Here is a 25535-nt window from a genome sequence, read left to right as displayed (position 1 = left end):
GCAAGTTGTGTACGATATTTACAGTGTAGTATGATCCGCTGGCCAGCCGGAGAACTGCGATCCTTTGTAGACTCTCAACGATGCGTGAACAAGCTCGCGCCTCCTTCTGTGCCATCCATAACACTCGCTCATCAGTCTGCATCAGATTACTAGAGATATCCACCATCACATCCCCTAACTGACAACACACATGTACACACACGAACAATGCTCCATTAATACTCCAGTAGTATTTCCCATGTACACACATTTAACCCGCAGTTATGGTAAAAGATCCTGAGACTAATAATTAATTTATTAGTCCAGAATCCTGAGGAAACCCATTGCAATACAGCTCTGCATTGGTGGTCAGTTTTTTAACAAATAATTTCAGAAAATCACTTTGATTTGAAAAACCTATTAAGTGGAACTACATGCAGGTGTTACATGGTGATGTTTCCCTTCAGCACAGTGAAATCCAAATCCAGAAGAGCAGGCTCACTGTGACTTTTTGGCTAAATCCCTTCTCCCTGATCTTATCTCCTCCATTCATGCCATTTTCTCTGTAAACTGAATCACAGAAAGCGTGCTTTGTCTACAGTAAGGAAGAATGCACTAGAGGAAACAGAGGCCTTGCCAATTGCTCGTTTTAAGCTGAAATTGATTAAATAATATCTTTTTTAGGGTTTAGGATTAATTTTAGACTCCTGTGGAAGCACAAATCTCTTTCAAGAGATTTAAAAGTTGGTGCTCATCTAGGATTAACAATCAAGATTTAAATAAATTTAGTCAAATAATACTTTAAACTAATTTACAGATTCAAAATATAAATATGACGCACATATATGTATATATATGATGTTCTTTCATGTTTGTATGTGGCTACATTTCCTGTCGGATGTTTCACCTCTTTATATTTTTCAGCGAACGTCCCAATCTTCTCAATCATCTCAGCCACAAAGATCACGTCCACCTTGTCCGAGAAGTTAGGAGCTTCTACTGTGTAAGCCAGAAGCTGCTGTGCTGTGTGCACTGCATTTGTCAGGTTCAGGGCCATCTATTAGACAGACAAGACAAAAATCAATAAAAACGAAGAATGTGATTGCAGAGTTCAGCAGATAGAATAATCCATCTAAAAATCATACTAGTTATCTAGAAAGAGGAGATAGATGGCACAGCAAGTTATATTAGTAGATTAAAATGACACAAGTCATTATTGTTTTTGGCAGTTGTGTTTAGAATTGTGTGTGTGTGTGTTTACTAAGAGAAGTGTGAGTATTATGGTGGGAAGGTATAAACAGTTCTGCACCTGGTTGATGATGTGAAGTACGCGGGTTGTGTCCTTCATGTACTCGCAGCGAGAATAATCCTCTTCAGCCCAGTGCCCACTGCGGTCACACCGTCTCCTGGCACGCCGGTCTTCAGCTGAGCTGCCTGAGTAGATGCCTGTGCCTGTTACTTGTCGTGCGCAGGGAAGGTACGCCATGATGCCTGCAAGTGTGCGAGGCCATCTGCAGAGACATCAGTCATGATGGAGCTTAAGCATTAAAAGTGATTAACATAAAATCTGTTACCTAAATCCTTTCTGACTAATCACTGCAAGCCAAATAATAACGTTTCTCTCTATTAGGAATATAATCAAGTAGATCATGTGTTCTAAATGGATACAACTACAGATATGACTGCACTATTTTCATAGGACATCTGGTTAAGACTAAAGATGTGCCTCTGAACTGGAATCCTGCAGGACACAAAAAAATATTGCAAAAGCAGGAGGTTTTTACATTTATTTAGTCATGAGAGAGGCTGGTTATGAACCTTGTGGGACAAACAAGGACCATACCCAATGACATGAATGTGTAGCACTGTATGAGTTTACAGGATCTTTGGTCAGGTTGGGTTTTGCAGGACTTTACGTTAGGCTATGTTTGCAAAATAGATGTTAATAAATACAGCGCTGTTTACATCTCTAGATGACCAGTTATAAACTCCACTGATGTTGCTGATTCGAGGAACGGTCAGAGCAAGAAATCATAGACCATGCTGACATTTCTACCTTTGTTTTTTCCTCCTCAGTGTTTCTGGAAGCGTAGTCATACGGCTCAAAAGAAAATTTATTTCAGCCCATGCTCACACTAAATTTAAACTCAGATGCAGATATTTGGAGCAGTAAACATACAGATATTATTATTCCATTACAGTCCTGCACTCTACTCAAGACTGATTTTCCAGCCACTAGATGGCAACAATGAGCTGCGATTTTCAAATGTGAACCAGTGCATGTTTGTGTACAGTTTACTTAAGCAGTTCTTCTGAGGAGAAATTTAACTGGGTTAAACTCACCTGTAATCTCCTTTATTGTTGGACACCCTTTCAGGTACACAGTATTTGGCAGAGCTCTCTAAAACAACAATGTGCACCGTGCGAGTGTTGTTGCCTCGGCTGGTGCGCACCCGACATTCCCAGTCTCCCGTGAAGCCTGGCTGGATGTTTGAGATAGTCAGAGCACTGTAAAAGGACAGGAGAGAGAAAACAGGAGACTGAATCAAGAGATGACACAACAACAATCATATCACATTACACAAGTGGACACATGTCTTGAACAGATATACCTGTATACAAACTTGTATGATTAGGTATATAATGTTTGGCTTCAGTATATACAACACTATTTAATTTTCTTTTTAAATCAAACCTTGACTAACTACTCTAAAATGAAAAAATAAATAAATCTTTATACCAACACCATCCTTTAGATCCTTTATGCTGCATTACCTGGCTATAAGGGAGCAGTTCTGCACCATGTGCTTTTCTATGTATATTCCCTGCGTGGCATCGGACTCCACCATCTTGCCATCCTGATACCAGAGTACCTGCATGTCCTCATCCACGAAGGAGGCCATGCACTGGAAAGGCAGGCTGTCCCCTTGGAAAACTATTTGATGCTGGGAAGGTGTCATTTGGAAAGAGGGGAGCTCCAAAGGTGCATCTACGGAGAAAACAGTCAAGAGTGAGAAACTGGGTGTGTTTGCGGTCAAGAGATTTGACCTATTTTGAAATCTGCACCTTTCTGCTCTTTTGTAATAGTTACTTTGTTTTTTTCGTTGCCATCCGAGTGCTTCTCAGAAAACACTGGACTCTTTCTCCAGACTGATTCAAGTTAACCAACCTGAGCAGCCAGAGTGAGTTTAAAGTGTTTTTTTTCAGTGTGTGTCTGAAAAAGCAGCCAAAAAAAAAGGTCATCACTCAGCTCCATTTATATCAGAGTTTTCACTGCACAACCTCCACAAAATAAGAGAGCTGTGATGAGTATTTGTCGCCAAACCAGGGTTTTTAATCTTATCTTTTAGAGCGGCCAGCTTCGTGAGTGCGAGGGCCAAGTACTGGATATCTGTTAAGCACTACAATGTGTGTCTTGAAATCTTCCAGCAAAAACTGGCTCAGACTTCCAGATAACACATCATTTCTATTTATTAAGTAATAAAATGAATCATTAATTACATTTACATGGACCATTTTCTTTAAAAAAAAATAATAATAAAAATATGGGGGAAAAACGTTTGATTTCAGATGAGCTTGTAAGAAAAAATGAGTTGAACAGTTCGTCAAAAAACAAAACATAAAAACCAATACACAAAACCCCAAACCTCCACAAACCCCAGGGCAGTTGCTAATGCTACATTATTTTCTAAAACCAAAGGGTGTAATGTTTATATGCATTCTCTCTTATAATAATAAAAACAATAACAATAATAATATATTTCCAAAAATTCAGTGCGGTTTGTAATGGTTACATTTTTATTGACGGCCCCTTAGTGAAAACAATTGGCCCTTTATGGTAAGTAGTTACGTGTCTGTTTCCTTACCACAGGTGAGCATTTCAGGCTTGAGGGAGGTTATGAGCTGGCCCTGTAGATTGCGAGGATAGGAGCACCGTGTGTCCTTCACTGCTATACCCTTCTCTTTAATCCAGCGCACCAGCCATTGCAGGTTACAGTCACATAGGAGATAAGGGCTCTGAAACTCCCTAAAAAACACACACACACAAGAACAGTGTTAAACCAATAAATTGTAGGCAAAACTATCACAATAACTACTTTTCTATAACAGCACTGACAGTGCTAACATAGAACTAATCCAGTGTCACATCTCCTGATGTAGGTCTGATAATAAAAATGTCATTAAAAACATATTTCTTTGTTATAGTGAGGCTTTTTTCAGGAAGCTAAATTTATAGAATGAGTCTCGAATGTCAGTGCCTTGTAACAGTAACAGTACATGTTTTGCCATAGGGAAATGAGATGAGAAATTCAGCTTAGAGTAATTAGTTCTTTCTGTCTTCTGTTACATGACAAGCTATAGGGCTTCAAGAAAGTGGGGGAAAAAAAAAAAAAAGGTTCGAGAGTCTGGAATGTTTACAGAAGATGTGATAACAAGAACTAACTTGTTTTGTGGACATTCCATAACATTAACTCTAAATACAAACTGATGATAAGTAAGTTGAGTTCTTTATTTAATAATAAAATATAACTGCTGACAGATAATATGGTGTAAGAGAAATAAAACAGATTGAGGGTGTTTTAGAGCAAACTAATAAACTTTAGCCTCCATTATTCACACTTTTGTCACATTATCTTCCTATAACGGCATATTGAACGTGGTTTCCTGTTTGTGTTCCATAGTGCCATAACAGGAAAAGAAAAGAATCATATGTGTTACATAACATCTGGGGTGAAATCACCTAGGATTCAAGCGTGGACTGAAATGTGGGGATATAAATTTCGTTTACTCACAGTGTTTTCAGAGAGACGAGGCTGTCGAAGGTCCCTTGAGAAAGAGATGAAAACATGTTCCCTGAAAGGTTGCTGAAATGACAACACAGGTGAATTACTACTACACTGCATATGAGAATGATCAGGATCAGCTAAAACTAGTATCAGCAACATTACTGTATCAGCCACCTGCTAGCCAGTGCACCAAATTCGAATGATTTACCCCAAAACACTTTATTAGCTGCAAATGTTTAGCTTTTTATAGCAATAACAGAACACAGCTCAGAGTACGGCTGGCCAAGATGATATAATACTCATGAGAAATCATGAGAAAACTAACACAATGCACTTCTATTTATTTATAAATAGCAGCTACAAACCCTTCAAATTTAATGTTTCGATTTTTAAATCTTTGAAAAAGAGTGTAAAATTCATTCACTCATTTTTCATAAAATATTTTTCCTTTTTACTAATTTTATTTTAAAAGTAGTTTACTTTTACACATGGTAGACAAAAGCTGTTCGTGTTTTTTTTATGCAATGCTAATATTTTGTTTATCAACCCTCTACATCATGAAACACATCACCCACCTGTAGTTGAGAGAAGTGTCTCAGATTCCTCTTAGCTGCTGCTCGACAGACATTTACATAACAGCTTAATCTATTCTCATCTGAGAGTTTTAATCAGAATGACAGCTTTATTTTCACATGGATAGCATTAGCATCACCTTCACGAGGTGGCGAGGACACGCAGGTGTGTGCACTGCTGTTGCGATACTCGAGGGAGACGAAAAACTCACGTGCTAATCTTACAACATCTGTTCCTCAATTTAGAACCCAGTGAAGGGCAATTACATTCTCAATTTCTAGCCCAATGCCTAAAACACTTCTAATATCCTCATTAGGGAGCTTTAAACGTAACTATTGGAACTATTAAAAGCTATTAAAAATACAAAACACAAAAACAGCCCCCACTGGCCACCAACCTGATGCTGATGGAGTAAAAGATAATAAGGAGATTTACTTACAGTTTAGCGAGATTTGTGAGGCCTTTGAATATATCCAGATTGAGGCAGCCAATGCGATTATTGGACAAATCTCTAAAGAGATGGGAACAAAAAAAAGATTTCATCAATTACACAGCCATATTAACATATTCAGCACTAAGCAGATGCATTTAAAAATCTACTGAGGCTAGAATCTAACAGAACTGTGTCACTGTAGAAAACTGACACATACATGTAGCATTTAACAATAAACCCTTCTATTGGTCCAACTGATCAAAACACTGGTTACGATAATGACTTATGGCCAGTAGGTTCTAGCTGTAACTATATGGACAAATATTTGTGGACACCTGGCCATCACACCCACACATGCGTGTTGAATATCCCATTCCAGATTTAGTCCCGTCTGCTATATAATACCCATTTACATTTACACTTCTAGCATTTGGCAGACCCCCTTATCCAGGGCCACTTATAATTTTATCTCATTTTATACAACTGAGCAATTAAGGGTTAAGAGCCTTGCTCAGGGGCCCAGCAATGGCAGCTTGGTGGACCTGGGATTCGAACTCAACCTTCTGACCAGTAGTCTAACACCTTAACCGCTAAGCTACACCACCCTGACACAAGACACTCTTTATTCCATCAGGTGATGACTGAATGGAAAGAATTTTGTCATTTGTCTTTTTTGCACATCAGTCCATCTGCATACCTGTCTACTCTTGCACATATGACTACCTCAGTATCGGTCTTTTTTTTTTTACTGTACAGATTCTCACACCGAGTCCCCACTGCAATTTTTTTTCTATTACTCTGTGCTCCATCTCATCATCCATTTTTCTGCTTTTTTTTGTATCCCTACTGTCGACTTAAAAATTTACTTTCCCCTTTCCTTCTGGTGATTAATAAAGTTGTTCTATAATCCTAAAACCATTACACATGTAATGGTTTTAGGATTATAGAACAACTTTATTAGTGGAAATCACAGAAACTAGAAAACTATTAATTGTTTTAACTGCTGAACTACTCTAGTTTTGTAACATTTAATTATATCTTGTTATACACTATATCGCCAAAAGCATGTGGGAACCTTGACATCACACCCATATGTGTTTGTTAAACATCCAGTTCCAGACTCCATCCCCTTTTGGCAGTTATAAAAGCTTCCACTTTTCAAGGAAGGCTTTCCACTAGACTTTAGAGTGTAGCTGTTGGGATTTGTGTTCATTCAGCCACAAGAGCATTAATGAGGTCAGGGTTGATGTTGAGTGAGGAGAATTTGGGTGCATTCATTATTCCAATTCATCCCAAAGGTGTTGAGTGGGGCTGAGATCGGGGCTCTATACAGGACACTCCACATCTTCACACCAGTCTTTAGACATCGCAGGGAACAAGTCCTGCACAACTTCTAAATCAAAACCGAATATCATTTCAAAGGAATGAATACAACTGATCAGCAGATGAAAGCAAAGCTGCTAGCACACCTTGGCAAAAGTCTAATTTTGCCTTCAGCTTCTTCACATCAAAAGAGAGTGTGGTGCTGTAATTATAACCGTCAGGATTTCAAGGTCTTTAGCATCCAGTGGTAGATAAATTTTGTGTGATGTTTCAGAACGACTATTTAGGTGATTCAGACCATACCCCAGTATAAAAATCAACACTTATGCTCAGTTACATTCCATAACAAATAACACACATACAAATTCAGTTAGGCCTTCCAAGTATTCATATCAAATCCATGAATGTTTTATCTACTAATTTGTGCATTTAATTTTAAATACATTAAATATATAGAAATCATAAAACTACTGATATTTCCATAGAATGTCTTTTACACCCCACAAAAAGAGAGAGTGAGTGAGAGAATGTTATCACATGAACACAGTCATGTGAAAAGGTAGGAATGCTCACCCTACTCTAACTCCTGTAACCTCCCATACAAAATCAGACATGTGAATTATAACTAATTTGCTAAAATTGCTGTTGGGAAGAAAAATGTCCTTCTTCAACCTCTAATTTCAGTGAAAATAATTCACATTTAAATACTACAATTCAAGTAGAGTGTACTTCCACTCTCAATTTACTAAGATTTTGATACGATGACTATACTTGCATAATTTTAGTATAGCTATTCTGTTCGGTATGCATTTCTCTATTCTCTTTAAAATCCTGTCTATCTGGAGCAATGTATTTCTGTCATGACAAATATGCTAGATCCGATCATACAAGAAGAGAATTTCACGCTGCACAATTCAGCACAGAAAACTAGAGATCTGTGATTTATTACTTCCGCTGAGAAAGTTGGTGTTGTACAACAAAAGATATCGGAGTGCTATTTTAGACCTCTGCTGCTGAATAACGATTTCAGGTTGGTTAGGGGTTGTATGGAAAAATTCTCTGGATTATTTAAGTCGGGTGGGAAATCTGATCCCAGCTCTAAGGGAAGGAAGTAGACAGAAACATGTTACATATTTAAGTCAAAGAGCTCTTTCATCTAGCCGTAACGATTCCAACATGCCAAACGGGATGAGGCTTGGTGTTCAGCTTCTCTCGCTAACATGACATGTTGGCGTCAGAATGGATTTACTACGCCCTGCAGACAGCTCTCCAACTCAAAAGCAACTGCCAGAATCACATGTTAGCTTCTTGTTCAGCTGATGTCTGCATGTTGACTGGGCGAACAGTAGCTGCCTTTTACTATTGTGGGTTTTAGAGAAGAGCTTGGGAATTTACGACAAGGAAATTCCAACTCTGAGAAGAAGCCACTGGTGTGTTATAGCAAGGAAAGCATACTGAGCAACTATTTTTTTTAACTCTAGACCCAAAATAAATTGGAGAGCAATGGTGCAGGAGCTACTGAAATAAAAACAAAATACTCAGTAAATCAAGTCATTACTTAGTTAGAATTTGTACTGGATGACTTTCAATATGATAGAAGCTTATAAGATTAATATTAATACAAGTCTAACATTAAAAACCATGAGCGGCCTTTTACCTGCTTTTTCTTTGTTAGAGAAAGCACGAAAAGCCGTTCTAGCAGAAGAACATTTCTTCTCTTGTACTTTTTCAACTGTCTAATTCACATACTATCTTTACTGGCCCCTCTCTCATCACCTGTATGTCTTTGAAGCCCTTTTCTCCTGATTCATTCCTTTCATTATCGTTTCATCTTCCTTCTCCAGTCCTGACTCAACTTTCCTTCATCTCTTTAATCTTTCCATCCCTCTCTTACACACTCCTCCTCTAAACCCTGTGTCTATCCCTCTATCCCGAGGCCAGTGACGTGTCTCGAAATGTAACGGGGGAAATGTAATTAGCTGTTTTGAGATGGGGGAAAAATTAAATGCAGATGTGAATAATTAAAGTTCAGACTGTGGAGCGTATTTGCACACAGGGACTCTTTTGTTAGCAGGCTCCTCTACTGGCTGAATTTTCCCAGCTTGTGTGCTTTTCATGTTCCGTATGTAAATGAAAATGATTTCTCCTTTCCAAAATCTAAGATCTTTGCCAATTTGCCTAATCACAAAGAACAACACTGTTATTACATCTGAAAATACGTATAATAAAGGGAAAAAACTTTGCATGAGAAAGTAACCTATTTGAATATTTCAGATAAATAACGTAAAGCTTTAATAAAACCTATAACCCTATAACTACTACTATATTTAACCTTAAAGAATTATTAAAATGCTACAGAACAAAAAGGTTAAGAATCTTATTTGAATCCATTTCACAGGTCATGCTTCAAACAGCCTCATGACATATCCTTTTTTTATGTTGTTGTTGTCCTTCCGCTGCTCTCTGTTCCGGGTCGCGACAGAGGATCATCCGATCCGCATATTTGATTTTGGCACAGGTTTTACACTGGATACCTTTCCTGATGCAATCCTCCTGTTTTATCTGGGCTTGGGAGCAACACTGAGAATTAACCCTTCAATGGCTTGATTGGTTCCCTGCCCAGGAATCGAACCTGGGCTGTGGCAGTGAGAGATATTCATTTTCTATAACCTTTTTAAATCTATTTTTTAGTTTTTCATTCACTCAGTGTCACTACCTGAACACATTTACCCCGACAAAATATCTTAAATCTTCACTCATAGCTGCATCACTCAAATTATAGGAAGAAAAAAGTAGCTTCTCTTAACCATTAAAAATAAAGAAGAAAATGAAATGATTATACCATTATATAACAGATTATTACTGATGAGGTCACTTTGAAAGTATTCCATTGTCCATCCCATGCCCGTATAGTTAGTAGTAACGCTAGTTATTTGCTAATTTTATACTAAAAAAAACCTCAAAGCTGTTATTTTATCCACAGCAAAATGCAGTTACTGTCAGTAAAGAGAGTTTACTGTGTGAGATGGGTTGCCACATTCTTGACAGTTGAATGCATGTTTCCTTGGATTCAGGTTTTCTAAGATTATGTGATGGGTCTTAAAATGCTCCGAATATGAGAACTATCAGAATTTGCTCGACAGGAACTGGCTAATGTTAATAAAGAATGTTATTTTGGAGCAGATGCATAGTTCTCCACTTACGCAGCCAAGAAGTACTTTATTCTGGCTGGAAATGTGACATGCTAGCAGTTTCTTTGTGCACACAAGTGTGTATGTGTACATTCACAGTCTCACCACACATATATCCCAACTGATCAAATCCCTTCTTATTACCACCCACCCATCCACCCACACACACAGCATTTAACCTCTGTGCAAAAGGTGTGCCAAAAAAACTGAAAGGGGGTTAAAAGTGAATTACGTTTAAGTTACAATTCAGTTTTACTGCCTCAGTGATAAAACACCATCAATATACTTCACCTAAACAACTTGAAAATAATTTACTTTCTAACCTTACCCACACAAAGATCATACAATCAGTATATCAAAAGCAGCCAGTCTATCTTTGCTATAAATGTATTTCTGGTTATGAAATACAGTGCAAAAGAGAAACCTATAGTTTTCAGAACAATATCTAGTTTTTGTTTTAAAACCCCAAATTTACTAAAGTAATACATTAACAGTACAAAAAATAATCTGAAATTTTACTTCGCCCTTCAGTTATGAAACAATAGACTTGATGCTTGTTTTATGCATGCATATAACATCATGCTCAAGCAACTAGACAAGGTAAAAGTATATAAATAATAAAAGTACATCACATCATTAATTAACTATAGTGTTTCTAAAATCAAAAACAGCACAATGTTTACTTACAGCCTTTTAAGAGCAGTAAGTCCGAGGAAAGCTCCTGGCTCGATGCGGTTGATGATGTTATTCTTTATGTCCCTGGAAAAAAGAAAGCAACAAGACGGAAACAATAAATATTACTATTCTTCACACTTACGTAACATTTATTAATAATTATACTATCTTCAACATGATTACATTAAAAGGACAGACCAGTTGTTTATAAATAGTTTATAAAAAGAGTTTAACCTGTCATGAGTACAATCAATGCTTGACAAAACAATATTAAAAATCACACGACCACCTTTGTAATGCTAGCCGAAGATTCAAGAATGTTAAAGTCAACACCTTGAACTCTGTCGTGTTATTCCTGAATAACATTTGCAGTGTGGCAGTGTGTATTATCCTGCTGCAAGAGGCTACCGCCATTAGGGAATACTGTTGCCACTAAGGAGTGTACTTAGTTTGCATCACTGTTAGGTAGGGGGTAGAAAAGTAACATCCATGTGAATGCCTTTTCTAGCAGGACATTGCTCAGAGCATCACACTGCTTTCCTTCTTCCCATAGTACAAAAATAAGGAGACTTTTGGACGGACAAACGAGTGGAAGAATGGACACAGACAATCCATAAAAAAAATATCACTGATTTACATAAACCTACACAGTTTGAACAGACGTGTGAAACATTTGCAAAATTGGAACTAGACAACTATACAACCAGCCTGTACCTAAATGGCTGTATTAGAGACACTCCAGACAAGCAGTGCACCAATACACAGTACATAAAGACACACTCCAGCCCTCAGAGTTCACAGGGCAGTGATGTGATGCTTACAGACCACACCTGTGCTAGTCAGCCAACAGCTAGCCCTGTTCAAAAGCTTCAATACACACATACCGCCGTCTCAATGGCTCAAAGGCCCAAAGCCTTTTGAAGTCCTCACACTGTGGTTAGAGTAGAGGACAGAGAGAGGGCCGGGCTGTTCACTGAATGGTTTTGATGTGCCGGGTAAAACATGATGAAGGAAGAGGTGAGCACAGTGTGGAAAGATGAGTGGAATGGAATGCTTCAGTTTTTAAATAACACTTTTATACAAATGTAACTAGACAAACAAAACAGGCACACGGTCATCTGTGCAAATGAGGACTTTAGAACAAGAGATGATCTATCAATTTTCTGTTACTAGTTATCTTCATTTTGCCACACACACACACCCCCCCACCCCTCTCCAAAATTCTTGGTGTCTGATCTCACTGCACTTTTCAGGGCCTTCATCAGAACCTGGATTTGTGCCAGTGTTTGCTTCATGCTAAAGATTTCCACCAGGAACTAATGCTGCAGTGTGACGCCGATTGGTTACACCTACCATGTGCACACAGAGTGCAATATTATATTACATCTTAAAACACTAAAACAAGTAAATAAAATAGCAGCACAAATGACACTGCACAAGCAGACATGCAATATTTTTTTTCACCCCTCCATTGAAACACCATTTCAATGTTATTATTATCAGTAGCATGTTTCTGATCAGGACAGCTCTGTGGCACAGCAGTGCAATCCTAAGCTTGGGTTAAAGTCTTTGCTGCGTTTGCATGTTCTCCCCATGTCCACCTGGCGGTGAGTATAATGCCAGTTTGAAATCACTGGCAGGAAATGACTTCATCTGGCAGTGGTGATGATCTTTCAGTAGCCCACTATGATGCAGGCCCGCAGACGACGACGACTACAATGAGAACGTCTGCTTCATTTTATCTTATTAAATGGCAGGGATAAAAGTGAAGAACTGCATTCCAGAAAGCATTCTGCTTGTGGTATTCATCAGTAAATAAAAATTACTGGGGCAGTTAAAGACAAATTGGTTTGTCCTTTGTTGCACTAATGCATTCCACATTTCTTTTAAACTGAAAGAGCTAAGCACATGGACTACTTGGCATCCTGGCCATTGGGCTGTTAAAACAAATAAACGAGGATAGAGTTCTTATTTCACATATGGAAAGTTTGTCTTAGTCTTTCGTTCAACAGACCAGCAAAGGCTCCTTCACTTGAACAACACTGAGCGCAACATCTCTCTGGAGAAGAAAAACAAGCAGAGATTTCAAGGTTTTACTTTACCAAATTTCTTTACACATGGACAACACAAATAAGCTCTTTGCCTAAGCACCCCAGGAACAAACTTCTGGAAAACATTCTTGCAATCAAACATGAAAATACTTTTATTAAAAGCATCATTATATAGAAAGCAACTACAAATCAGTACATTTTGGCTGTTCAGAAGGTTTAAGTGGCCCTGTGAGACTGGTAGTGTGTGCATTTCAGTAACGACAGCAACAATATGGAATGTCTTTGGATTCTGAGTAAAAAACAGTAAAGTGGCCACAGTCAAGCTACAATTTCATGGCTGTGGGTTTAAGGTGAAAGGTGGGCTTTTATTGATTCTCCCATGCCTGTCACTCACAGAGCAGAGAACAGCTGCAACGCCAACGAGCTTTGCTGTGGTGTGAGCTGGAGACTGCAGTGAGGCTTTATTTGCCATGAAAAGGGACGGTAACTCAGCACTCACTCCTTCTTTCCAGCACACAAAAGCTGCCAGAGGCACAGAGTTTCGGGGGAATCAGTCTGCGACACCTCTGGCCCATGCTAGAGACATTAGCATAAGAAAGGCAGCGTGTCGCACACTGTTAAGAGAAAGTGAGGCCTGAGTTATACTTCTGAGTGTGAGAAACAACAAACATGCTGGCTTTGTGCACAGGCATTCACACAAGTATATATGCACCTACTGTTAAATTTACCAAAGCAGGATGCACAGGAAATTTCACCTATACTGCACAGGCAGAACTCTAACTAATCTTTTTCCACAGAGTGCTTTTTTCCACAAGATAATATTGTTTAGTTTCAGCTTAGTATCTTGTCCCACCCAGAAACTTGTGCCCTGGGTTTATGTGCATAATCAAGTCAAATAACACCAATGAACAATGTAATATCTGCATTTCCCCAAATACACTTCATACCAAAAACCAACCTTTGTTTAGGCAAATAATCTCACCTCATTACTATAGACTTAACTGGCAAGTCTGGACTCTGAATTATTTTATTTTAGCGGTCAGTGCTTAACAGCTAAAAAAGAAAATAAAACGTTGAGAAGGTTTTTTTTTTTGTTTGTTTTTGCTTAGTTCCCAGTTAGGAGCTTTAGTCGAATGCAATCTAGTACTTAAGGACCTAGAAAATTCCTGTGCTCAACCCAGGACTAACAATATGCTGATACTGAAAATCAATCTGTAGTCCAGGATGTTAACCACTAAGCTACCACATCATGCACAGTTCAGAGTAACAATTATAATTCGGCGTCAACAAAAACAAAAGTATAGCGGTTCCCTTTAGTGTCTGGTTCTCAAGGCTGACACAAAGCTGTGAAGCTACTGTGCTTTACTAAAAGTGCTATGAAAAATATCATTTAATTGAACTGAATCACATAAACAGATAGAAACAGAAGATATCTTAATTTCTGACTGTAGTGTTTCAGGTGAATAGCAGACCCCATGCTGGATGTATACTGTTAAAGGTACACCTGGCCACTTACCAATAAACCCCTTCTTTGCATCTTTACCCAAACACTCTTATGTGCTCTGAGAAGAATGTACGGATGAACGGCAAGAAAGCAAAATAGCAAGAGGAAAAGAGCTTCAGAGACTGTCTGACTAACAGACTTAACCAGAGAAGCATAGCTCATTTCCCCAGGCTTCTCGGGTAGAGGAGGATGGAAGTGTTTATACTTTTAATGGCCCCTAAAAGACATTTGTTTAGCTTACGCTCGTGAGCTGTGCATTTTTGTCTACTTTAGAACAGGAAAGTTCCTGAAAAACACACACACATCATATATTATATATATATATATATATATATATATATATATATATATATATATATATATATATATATATATATATATATATATATATATATAAAACAAACACATTAACATAGATTTCTAATCTCAGTACCAGAGTTTTCAAGAAGCGGCTTTTCACCTGGTACACATCAGGTTTTATAAAGGGAACGGTTCAGAATTTAGGGGACCAGTGAGCACTGATCTCAACCAGCCTTCATAATATGTCTCGTACAGCACAGTGCTCTTCAGATGTCAATCCAAATAAATCAAGCTCACTTTCAGTCTTAAAATAACTGGCAGAAATGCCTTTGGAAATAGTGAAATTGCTCAGCATGCATTTAAGGGCATAGAAGGGTCAAAGGGAGAAGAGATGGGGATCGGCATGCCAGTGCTGCCAGAAAAATACCCAGGAAAGGCCCCTTGCCTTGTGTCTTTTTCCTTTTCACACCCAGGATTGATTATAATGACAGAAAATATGCCCTTGGAATTCCAGTCTGATTGCGTCATGTTATTTTAACCCTCAGTGAAACACAAGGGCTGCTAATGAGCTGGTTATTTTTTTTTTCTGCACAAAGCCATTTTCAAGCAATAAATCACCCAATAGCTTCAAAGCACCACATACACATTGGTCTCTTATGCTTTGGGAAAAAATCAGGCACACACATTTTTAGTGCATAATAAGTAAGTGTGTGCTTTATAGCTCTTCATAAAAGAATAAAAAGTGCCAAAGACCGAGACAAATTCATGCATGACTTTTTTTTTTTTTTTCCAGAAAACTTAATGTTAACTAGTGCATATGTAGTATAAAGCAGGTCAGACAATAGTGCTCCCTAAGGGCAGTGTCTAAAATTAACTGTCCCTTCCACCACCCTCTCATGACAGACACTTAAAGATGCCTCCACTTTACTGAAGTCTTTCCTCCGGCAGCTGACAGGCAAATATAGTACAAGTTCCCTCTGAATGTGAGAGTCACTATAGTAAGCCTGCACAGACCTGTAGCCATTTCCTTCAAACAAGAAGTGTGTTGTGTTTGTTCGGGATATTTCATTCTTTTATGCCGTGTACAATTATCAGTCTTCTTTATTAACAGAGAAAAGGAAATTAAAGTCAACTTACAGTCTTTCAAGCACGGACAGACCAAGGAAGGAGCCGTTTAGGAGTTCTTGGATTTTATTGGTGCTTAAGATCCTGTGAAGAAAAACAAACACTTTATTAATACATAGGTAAAAGCAATGTCTAAACAGGTTACTTCACTGACTAGACCTACATTTATATGCAGAAAGTACTGAAAGTGTTATCTTCACCGTTTCAAAAGCATCATTAAGCGCATTTCAAAAAATGAAAATCCACACAGTTTTACGATATCAGACATCAAGCAGTGCACTAGAAAATCCAAAATCCCGCAAAAATATGGTGGATATTTTTCCACAAAGACCACGCAGATGTTGCTTAAGCAGAGTAAGCAAGCATATACAAAATCAGTGATTTTCCACTAGAGCTGAAATGCATGTGTTAAGCATTTAGCTATCATGTGGTGAAATGCATTTGTTTAATGTTTGAGTACATGTGGCACAATCTCCTTCAAGCACCAGAAAAACTCCGCTGCATACTAAACAGTTCAATTATAGTTACTAGATCAGCAAATCATAAGAAAGTGCCATTGAGGAAGCAGCACAGCATGAAGGAAAGTCTATCTCGGGCAAAACGCTCCCAGTCAGAGTTACAGGATGTAGTGGCTCACACACTCGCCCTTTACTCACACAGACATACTTTTATTATGGGGTGCTGAGGGCTGGTTTTATTACAGGCTAGCGCAGGGATTTAATCCCCCACCCTATCTCCATTCCAGGAACTTAAGAGTTTGCGAGCGTTAAGAGATCCTGTGCGCTTGCCATCACACTACAGCAGATATTAGAATCTCAAACGCCACATGCACGTTTTGCAAGATACACAATCACATCTCGTCTCAGAACATAAGCTGCCCAAAATATCTGTGTTGGAAAATATTTTCGCTGGGGGCAAAAAAATCTGTATTGTTGCTTTGCAAACAGCAAGATTAAAGTAAATATGGTTTGATAATGAGGTAAAAAAAACATCACTAGTGATAAACTACAGGTCAGCTTTAACAGGTTACATTCAAAATGCCTACTGTCAATCAAACACAGCTATCTAAAGTTTAAGAAACTTGCATCAAAGTCAATGAGGGAATCGATTTAAAAAAAAAAAAAGAAGAGTAAGCACATTAATCAATATTAAAATTTTAATTAATAGAGCTGTCTAGACTGCCTGTTAAATATAAAGCTTGAGTGGACATATGATACACAGCTAGCCTACCAGACAAGCAAAAGATCCAGTGTGCAGCCTACTACCATGTTTTAGTTCTCCGAAATCTGACTAGAAGGTGGCAGCTAACCTACCTACACCCCCCCCCCCCAAATGCAAACTTAAATAATCAACCCCTCCTTTTTACCTTGCACATGAAATCCAGACACAGAGCCTCCTTCTTTTAACTGGGAGTTCAACACCACACAAAATATTCCAGATTATGAGCCTAACAATGAGAGGTGAAATTGGGTAGAGAGGGTATGTGTCAATGAATGACACAAAGGTTACACTAATTTTTTTTTTTTATTTAAAAGGTTAAATAGATAAATATCTTCAGTTTTAATGAGAATTCCAAACGGTGCTGTTATCTCTGCAAGCAATTTTAGCAATGTGTTTCGCTTTTCAAGCTCCGTTGTCAGGATCGCTCGTGATGTGCGATTATAAATCAGCTTCAGATGAAAATAAGGCTGGTGCTTGTGTACAAGTTTCATTTCATGGTTGGTTTACAGAGACCTAGGCTAGGTTCTAATACAGAGAGAGTGAGTACAAGCTATTACCCAATCTGCACCGCTCAGCTGATTCATATCACTTTTTCAGCAAATATATATATCTCCTTTAACTTTCACCAGTACACGATACAATCCATTCCCTTAAGTCAGGAGTGGCCAAATCCAATCCTGCTGTTTCATCACCCTTGAGAGTTTAATTTCAACATTCCTGGCACTAAAATTGAGGTTTGCCTAAAAGCACTGATTATCAGAGATAAAGGTGTTACATTAAGGTTTGAGCTAAACACTACAGGGATGAGGAGCCCAACAACTGGACTTTAGCCCCGCCGTCTTAAGTCTCTGTGGACTTGCTTTAAGGATGAGTAAAAGACAAGCATATAACCTCTAATAAGCAGCTTAAAATGTCTAGAGAATGGAGAGACTGTAGGAATAATGAAGTGCAAGGGAAGGCAATTCTGACTGCAGCTCTCGCTTGTGGCCTCTCTCGGGAAGTCCTGACAATTAGCATGTAAATGTACGATCATTTGCGTTGGTGCCTGCAGGCCTCGTGGTCCTGGAGACAGGAATCTTCTTATCTTCCTTATCTAGATTTTTTAAAGGGACTCGGTGCCTCAATACAGCAAAGCCAATTCAAGGAAATACAAACAAACCTACTAAGCAACGGACCGTAAGAATACCTAATAAGCTCCATATGTTACAAATCATGGCAGAAGAAGGGTTAACGTTAAATTGAATTATTATTTACAAGAGACTTTTACATTTACAAGACTAACATTGGTTGAGCTGATAAAAGCATGGAGAGGCTAAAGAGGCTCTTCAAGCTTTTTGGAGGCCCAGAAAAAACAAAAAGCCAGCCACGACTTGTTCACTTTACAGATGTCTATCAGAGACAAAACAACCCCATTTATGTAGTCCCAGCTTTTACTAAAAACATCCAGCTAAAAGACATCTGAGGACTGACAAGATGCAGATAACACCGTGATACTTGAATGTACACTGCATCCTGAAGACACTTGACAGATGCTCAACACGTCCCTGGTTAGACTCTTGTTCAGATGTTCACATGTGGCGACTTGCAGCAAAGTGACCAGAGACTCACTTATTTCATTTTCAATGAAAGCTGGTGACTTCCAGTAACACGAGTGATGACAACCGTTGGCGAATAGATGTGAATGTGTCCAGCGATGCAACAATGATGAGAAAAGTTTTACTTGCAAATATGGTGCGAATGATGGGAGTGAAGACAGTACAGCACGTCATCCGTGTCATAGAGCACACGTGCTTCTCCTTTATCTCGTGATATGATGCATAAATACACTGCTGAATTTCATTGACAAACACCAAATCTCCCTCCAGACTGTTTTAGCAACAAGAAAACTAATTAGTCGTTAAATGCAATGCGAGTTGCACCACCCATTGATAAACATTATTACTATGGCAACCAGTAATAGGAACACCTTCAGGCGACTTCATAGTTCACTGTAGATAGTATACAGGTATAATAGAGTAGGTGAAATGTTACTTTCACAAACACTTTAGTCCAAGAGACATTATAACGTCACCTCAGTTTAAGGTCAAACTAACAATTACAGTGTTTTTATAAGATTATTACTCATCATGCTGTAGGAGGTGATCCTACTAAAAGTCTGAAATTTATAAATCCGAAGTCTAGATGCACGCTACAGGCGCAAACACCCATTGATTTTTGGCCAAAAATTTATACCAGAGATCATTGTGCATTCTAAAACCAGCAATATCAACTTGCTTTACTTTACTGTGTGATTTTTGTCTGTGACAACAAAACCGGGCTGAAAAACAAACAGCGTAAACCAGGTTTAACCATCAGCACAGCAAAATGTCACACAACAGTATTTTCTGGTCAGCTGGCAGTCAAATCACACAATGTGTTATGGAAGCTGGTGAGTACTGTCATGTCTCAGTGTGGTGAACTCAGGAAGTTCTATTCAGTACTGAACACTGCTTACTGACTAGCATTCAGCTTTTTACATGCAGACACAGCGGAGCTCATAGAGTCATCTTTTGTCCACACTGAATAAGTTTAAACTGAATAAGCTGGTGTCATGCTGGAAGTTTAAACAAGGAGACTCTTCCTCAACAGGAAGCTCTCGAATATCCATTCTTAGTTGGCTGCGCACTAAATGGCCAACAGCATTAACCTTAAACCACATGGGTGTAAGTAACATCCATCTACTAACCAACAAAGTTAAACTAAACCGTTTATATTCCTTTGACATGCGTACAGTATGATAATGTTAGCATTTCTACCACATGATCATCTTTTCAACCCTATCCACAGAAGAAATCAACATACTCCATTATCCAAATATTTCACACAGATATATGCTCATTTTATAAGATAACATAAAACATATCATTTTATTCAAATAAGAAGGACGCCACGTTTAATCTCCAGGAATCAAACAGCACAAATAAAGCACCCAAACCAAACACATCAGGACACAAGAAGTAAAGAAAAGCAGCTGCATGTTTGTCTGGGCGCAGCTTAGAAAAACACTCGAGAAGATCCCAAGTTCACCTTTCCAGCAGACAGCGGCTACACAAATCAAACCAGCCAGAAAATTATTCTACCACCTGAAGAAATACCTACTAGAAGCAAAAGGCTCACAGCCTCAGAAACAGATTCATTTCTTAATAAAAAAAAAAAACTATACCTAAACCAGACTGAGTGTTATAATACAGCAGAGACAAAGGGACATTTTCTGTTGTAGTTGGACAGAAATGCGACTAGGCCTGGAAAGGAACGAATTCGTGTTCCCATGAAGCATGCTGATCTGGTCTCGCTGTGAACTACAATATTTAACAGGACTCGGCTGGACTTTCAAACTAAAGCAGTGCTTCCTGCAGTGGGAGGAAATCTTGTGTCCCACAGTGCTTTGCTACAGGTGCCAGGTGTGTCAGAGAGAGAGAGAGAGAGAGAGAGAGAGAGAGAGAAAGCTCAAGAAGAGTTATTACCCTCATACTGAACAACAAGCACAGGTGTGTGCACTCGTATTCATACACATCCACACAAACAGGATGTGCCATTGTCATCTCTTTCCACAGGCATATTTTAACAGGGATAAAATATTCTTTCAAATGAAATGAAAGAATAAATACCTTTTAAAGAAAACAAATTATAGTTATTATATGCAGTAAAAACACAATAAAGGAATTATTTAATATAATATTAACTGTATGTTAATCCGCTCATGTGAGAAACCTGAAAAATATCTTGCTTACAGAAAAATCCCCAAAAACACCTCCGGAGAACAAGTATACTTTTCCCTATGTCATTGTTGTGGACAGCAGAGGAAACCTGATGATCTCATACTGTGGGCTTGTGTGAGTTGGCTTCAATCTAGATCAGCGGAAATATCTGTCTGTAGCTGTCAGGGGAGTTACAGCAGGACTACAGCAACTATCAGTTCAACAATGAACAGAAACATACAAGTTTGATAGGTGTGTGTGTGATAACACTTCACACTTAACTAGATCATTTGGACCGAGTTAGACAGTCACATTCTCCATGCTCATGCAGTCAGTGAGCTACTAAAAGCTAAGTGTGAGCATGGAAGAATCACTAAAATGTGCAGTTTAGTAAAGTTTTCATACAGAAGATGTTTCATCATTTTTACTACTCTAAAAGCACCAAGATGTAAATCAACATTTCATTACAGCGACTGCAAATGAGGGATGCATCTATACCAGTGTTATTGTCAATAACCAAGAGACTTAAGAACGATATACTGATTAAGAGACATTTTTCTCTCTTTATGCGGAGTTAAGGCATTTTATCAAGTTAACTGTTTTCTAGGAAGATGCTTTAGCTCCTCATTATGATGTTTTATTAACACCAGGCTGAATCGGCGAGGGAAAGGTGTGTGTGTTAGTTGTATGTTTCAAGGATTACATTGTACACATATATGACGAATTAGACACACTGTAACGTCCACAAGTGGCTTACTGCTTACTGGTCAGGCGAAGTGCTTTCTTACACCAGATCTTAAAGAGGAATATTCCAGTTACGACTTGCTACTGATAGTAGGATCTCGTATGCAAGTAGATCACTTGTGAAAACAATAACCCGACCTCTATAAAGACGCTAAGAAATTTTATTAGCGATAGCCTACTCTATAATTCAGTCTGTATACTGTGTATCAATACACTGTAATATCAAAACCTCATATTGAACAAAGTTGTACAACAAGTCGTATCATTACAGCCCTAAGTGCAGCAAAATAAATGGAAGCACATCACTTGGATGGAAGTAGCAGCATCCCAACACTGTTTAGCACCAAAACAAAACCATTCTGGTATTTCAATCAGGCAGTTTCCAATAAACTAGAGCTTATTCTTGGCTCAAAGAAATAAACACTGCTTTATTCAGGCAAAAAGTCATTTTCCCAAAGAAACTAATTTGACTTGCCGTTAAACAACGTCCTTGAGCAAAAAAGGGAAGAGCTAATTGCCAGTTCAGAAGATTCACACAGTTTTCTCCTGGAAAATGAGACACTGTTATTATTCAAATGTCTATATAAACTGCCTGCGTACATTTTATGTGCGTTATTCGGGCAAATCATCAGACAAATCAGCTGAAAACACAATTACGCAAAATACTAGACAAGTCTGGAAATGTACTATCACTTTAGCAGATTCTTATGACACAGACAATTTATTATGAGACACTGGTTAAACCTGAATGCAGCCTAGGAGATATATCATCTGAGCTGATTATTGTTTTAAACAACAGGGCTTGAACATGTGCAGAAGAAGACTGTATAGGTTGGGCATAAAATCCATCCACACACTTATCCATTAAAGTGATAAAACTGAATGATGCAGTCCATGAACTCCAGTAAAAAGGCACCATGTCTGTTTGGGATTCCTCACAGCAAATAGATATTAATGAAGCTTTCTGACATAAATGCTCCAAGTTCAAACAATGATTCCCAGACTGTCTAACAAAGTCTGATGCTGTAAATTGCACTGCATGTTGTGTAATGCCCGTAGAAAGGTCTACTATCAGAGCACACACACAAGAAATTCATACATGCCATTTACAAAGCTTGAGTACCAAGTTACAATCTAAAACTGTCTCTTGATGTTTAGAAATAGTGCTATCAATTTGTCTACAGTCTCATATTGCCACACATTGCATTACAGCACAGTGGAATTCTTTTCTGCACGTATCACTTATAAGCTAAAATCAAGGCAGGGTTGAAGATGAAGACTTAATGTGTCTGGGGTAAACCTCCAGGTTCTGGAAATTCACTATTTCAGAAAGTGTTTGGTGCAAACGTATATTACATGCAAACGCACTGACATGAAAAACTCTCGTCGGGTGCAGAATTTGGATGACGGCTCGACACCTACCCTGTTGTGAGCTACCAGCTGCCAAAACACAAACTGAGCTGATTAAGCTGCTAGACCTTCTTTCCCAGTGGGTAGGATATTTTCCAGATTCTAGATTATGGGACTAACCTTATTAATGCTGGACAGAAGGACATGTGCTATCACAATCATTTTGGGTGTCTACAGTTCACTTATAGCCCAAAATCGACTGAAGATGGAGAATGAATGTATTGTGTGACAGCTCTGTATCTAGGTACAAAAAAATGTGGTTCAGGTGATACTGAAAATTCACCACTCCAGACTCAAACTGAATCCGTCCTTATAGTGGAACATTAAAAGAGATGAAATAACAGTTTGTATTCACCGATCAGGCATAACATTATGAGCAGTGACAGGTGAAGTGAATAACACTGATTATCTCCTCATCATGGTGGGATATATCAGGCAGCAAGTGAACATTCTGTCCTCAAAGTTGATGTGTTAGAAGCAGGAAACATGGACAGCGTAAGGATTTGAGCGAGTTTGACAAGGACCAAATTGTGATGGCTAGATGACTGGATCAGAGCATCTCCAAAACTGCAGCTCTTGTGGGGTGTTCCCGGTCTGCAGTGGTCAGTATCTATCAAAAGTGGTCCAAGGAAGGAACAGTGTGACAGGGTCATGGGCATGGGCATGGGGGGGGACCGTGTGATCCGATCCAACAGACGAGCTACTGGTGCTCAAATTGCTGAAGTTAATGCTGGTTCTGATAGAAAGGTGTCAGAATACACAGTGCATGATGGGTCAGGACTGTTTTGGTAGCAAAAGGTGGACCAACACAATATAAGGCAGGTGGTTATAATGCTATGTCTGATCAGTGTATAAGCTCTGTAGTGCCATACATATTTAGTTTCAAGCCCAGGATTCAAGGGTACTAAAATGTGTAGCTATATATGTGCTATCTACTAAAGCTGTACACACAGGTACACAGACTATAGGCCTTCATTCCTTCCACCAGGAGCCCTACGTGCCACAAACCTGGTGGTGTCACTCAAGCAAAACCGTGAGGTAAACAAGAAGCCAGCATGAGAGTGGTTACTTACAGTGTGACTGTTCTGTTGGGGAAAGAGGTGACAGGTAGCACCTGCTGGAGCTCCATATTGCTACACACCACCTTCTTGTCCGCTGACCCTGACCGACCGCTGGTTTTCGACCGTTCTTCATAGGTTTTACATTCAGGAGAGACTGCACAGTATACGGTCCTGAGCAGCACAAAAGCCAAGAAAATCCCACACCAGCCGCTGGGAGACATTTCCTGCTTTTTCTGTCGAAATGCACGAGATGGGCAATTGAGTGAAGTTAATGTAGCATCGAAATGCTGGGTTGTTTGTTCAACAATGAGTTTGTTTGTTTATATGTATATAATATATACACACACGCGCGCGCGCGCACATGAAAGAGCTCCTTGCCTCTTCAAGAAACGCACATCCAGGGCAACACAATTAAAAATATACATGGGAAAATACGCTCGACGTTGTGGGTCATGCTGAAAGCTTGGTATCCACATTTACATTTGGATGCGCCATGGCTTTGTGTGCTCCACATGAATCAGTTCAGAGAAGCGCTCCGAGATCCTTCCTTTGTTTTCCAATCGGCTTGTTTTACGACTCGGTGCCATCGAGTCGGTCCAGGCTTACGATTATGCTGCTCAAAAAAGTCTTTTTTTGCAGGGGGAAAAAACTTTAACTCCAGCATACATTTCTGTAAGCGAGCTGCCCTTGCTGGCTGTAATCCATGTCGTGTTGCGCGCGCGCGTGTGTGTGTGTGTGTGTGTTTAGCTAGGCTCCTGCGCGGTGAAGAGACAGCTGCAGCCAACACAGAACACAGAAACTTCAGGAAATCTAATCACGCTTCAGTCAAGAGCAACTTTTGACGGTCTTCTGATGTGCACAGACTCCCAGCAATGAAAACCAGTTAGGGTTAAAAAATCAAACACAAGCGCCAGACTTGGAACTTCCCAAGAAACTAAAGTTGACCGCACGCCGAACAGATCCGCACCGCAAACATAGTGTCCTATGTCGCCACACAGGTTTACTTTAGTTTCCTACGATAAGTTTCGAGTTGTGTTTTTGTTTTGTACATTAAAAAACGACGCTCGAAGTAAGCTGATCGACTTAAAACAAAATAAACCCGTAAAGCGGCGATGAGAAACACAGCAGCTCGCAGTTGTTGAACTCGTTAAAGTCCGTGTGAATCCGAGTGCTCCACTTCCGCTGGTGACGTCACCGCGGCTCTGCTACCTTTCCCATAAAAAAGTCCAAGACACGGAGGATAGAATTTGAAAAGGTAAAGAATAACATATTTGTGTTATATATATATACGTATTATATATATATATATATATATATATATATATATATAATATACGTATATATAAATATATTATATATATATAATATATATATTTTCCTAGTAATATATATATATATATATATATACTTTTTATACTTTA

At 38.8% G+C, this 25535-nt stretch overlaps 1 protein-coding gene across 1 annotated transcript in view; it reads right to left on the bottom strand.

The window, feature by feature from the left end:
• The window catches only part of LOC131356454 (adhesion G protein-coupled receptor A3-like), a 31463-nt gene extending 6170 nt beyond the window's left edge, over positions 1–25293 (bottom strand). The window contains exons 1-11 of the mRNA XM_058395505.1: positions 24127–25293; positions 15954–16025; positions 10974–11045; positions 5779–5850; positions 4773–4844; positions 3846–4006; positions 2755–2968; positions 2323–2487; positions 1289–1490; positions 887–1036; positions 23–178 (exon numbers count right to left, since the gene is read on the bottom strand). Coding sequence (XP_058251488.1) covers positions 23–178; positions 887–1036; positions 1289–1490; positions 2323–2487; positions 2755–2968; positions 3846–4006; positions 4773–4844; positions 5779–5850; positions 10974–11045; positions 15954–16025; positions 24127–24335 — 1545 coding nt within the window. The 5' untranslated portion in view covers positions 24336–25293. The remainder of the gene's footprint in view (positions 1–22; positions 179–886; positions 1037–1288; positions 1491–2322; positions 2488–2754; positions 2969–3845; positions 4007–4772; positions 4845–5778; positions 5851–10973; positions 11046–15953; positions 16026–24126) is intronic.
• Positions 25294–25535: the final 242 nt, after the last annotated feature.

The sequence above is a fragment of the Hemibagrus wyckioides genome, linkage group LG07, assembly GCF_019097595.1.
Source record: "Hemibagrus wyckioides isolate EC202008001 linkage group LG07, SWU_Hwy_1.0, whole genome shotgun sequence".
NCBI lineage: Eukaryota > Metazoa > Chordata > Actinopteri > Siluriformes > Bagridae > Hemibagrus > Hemibagrus wyckioides.
Note: the sequence above shows the minus strand (reverse complement) of the source record. Positions and strands in the feature narration are given on the sequence as shown.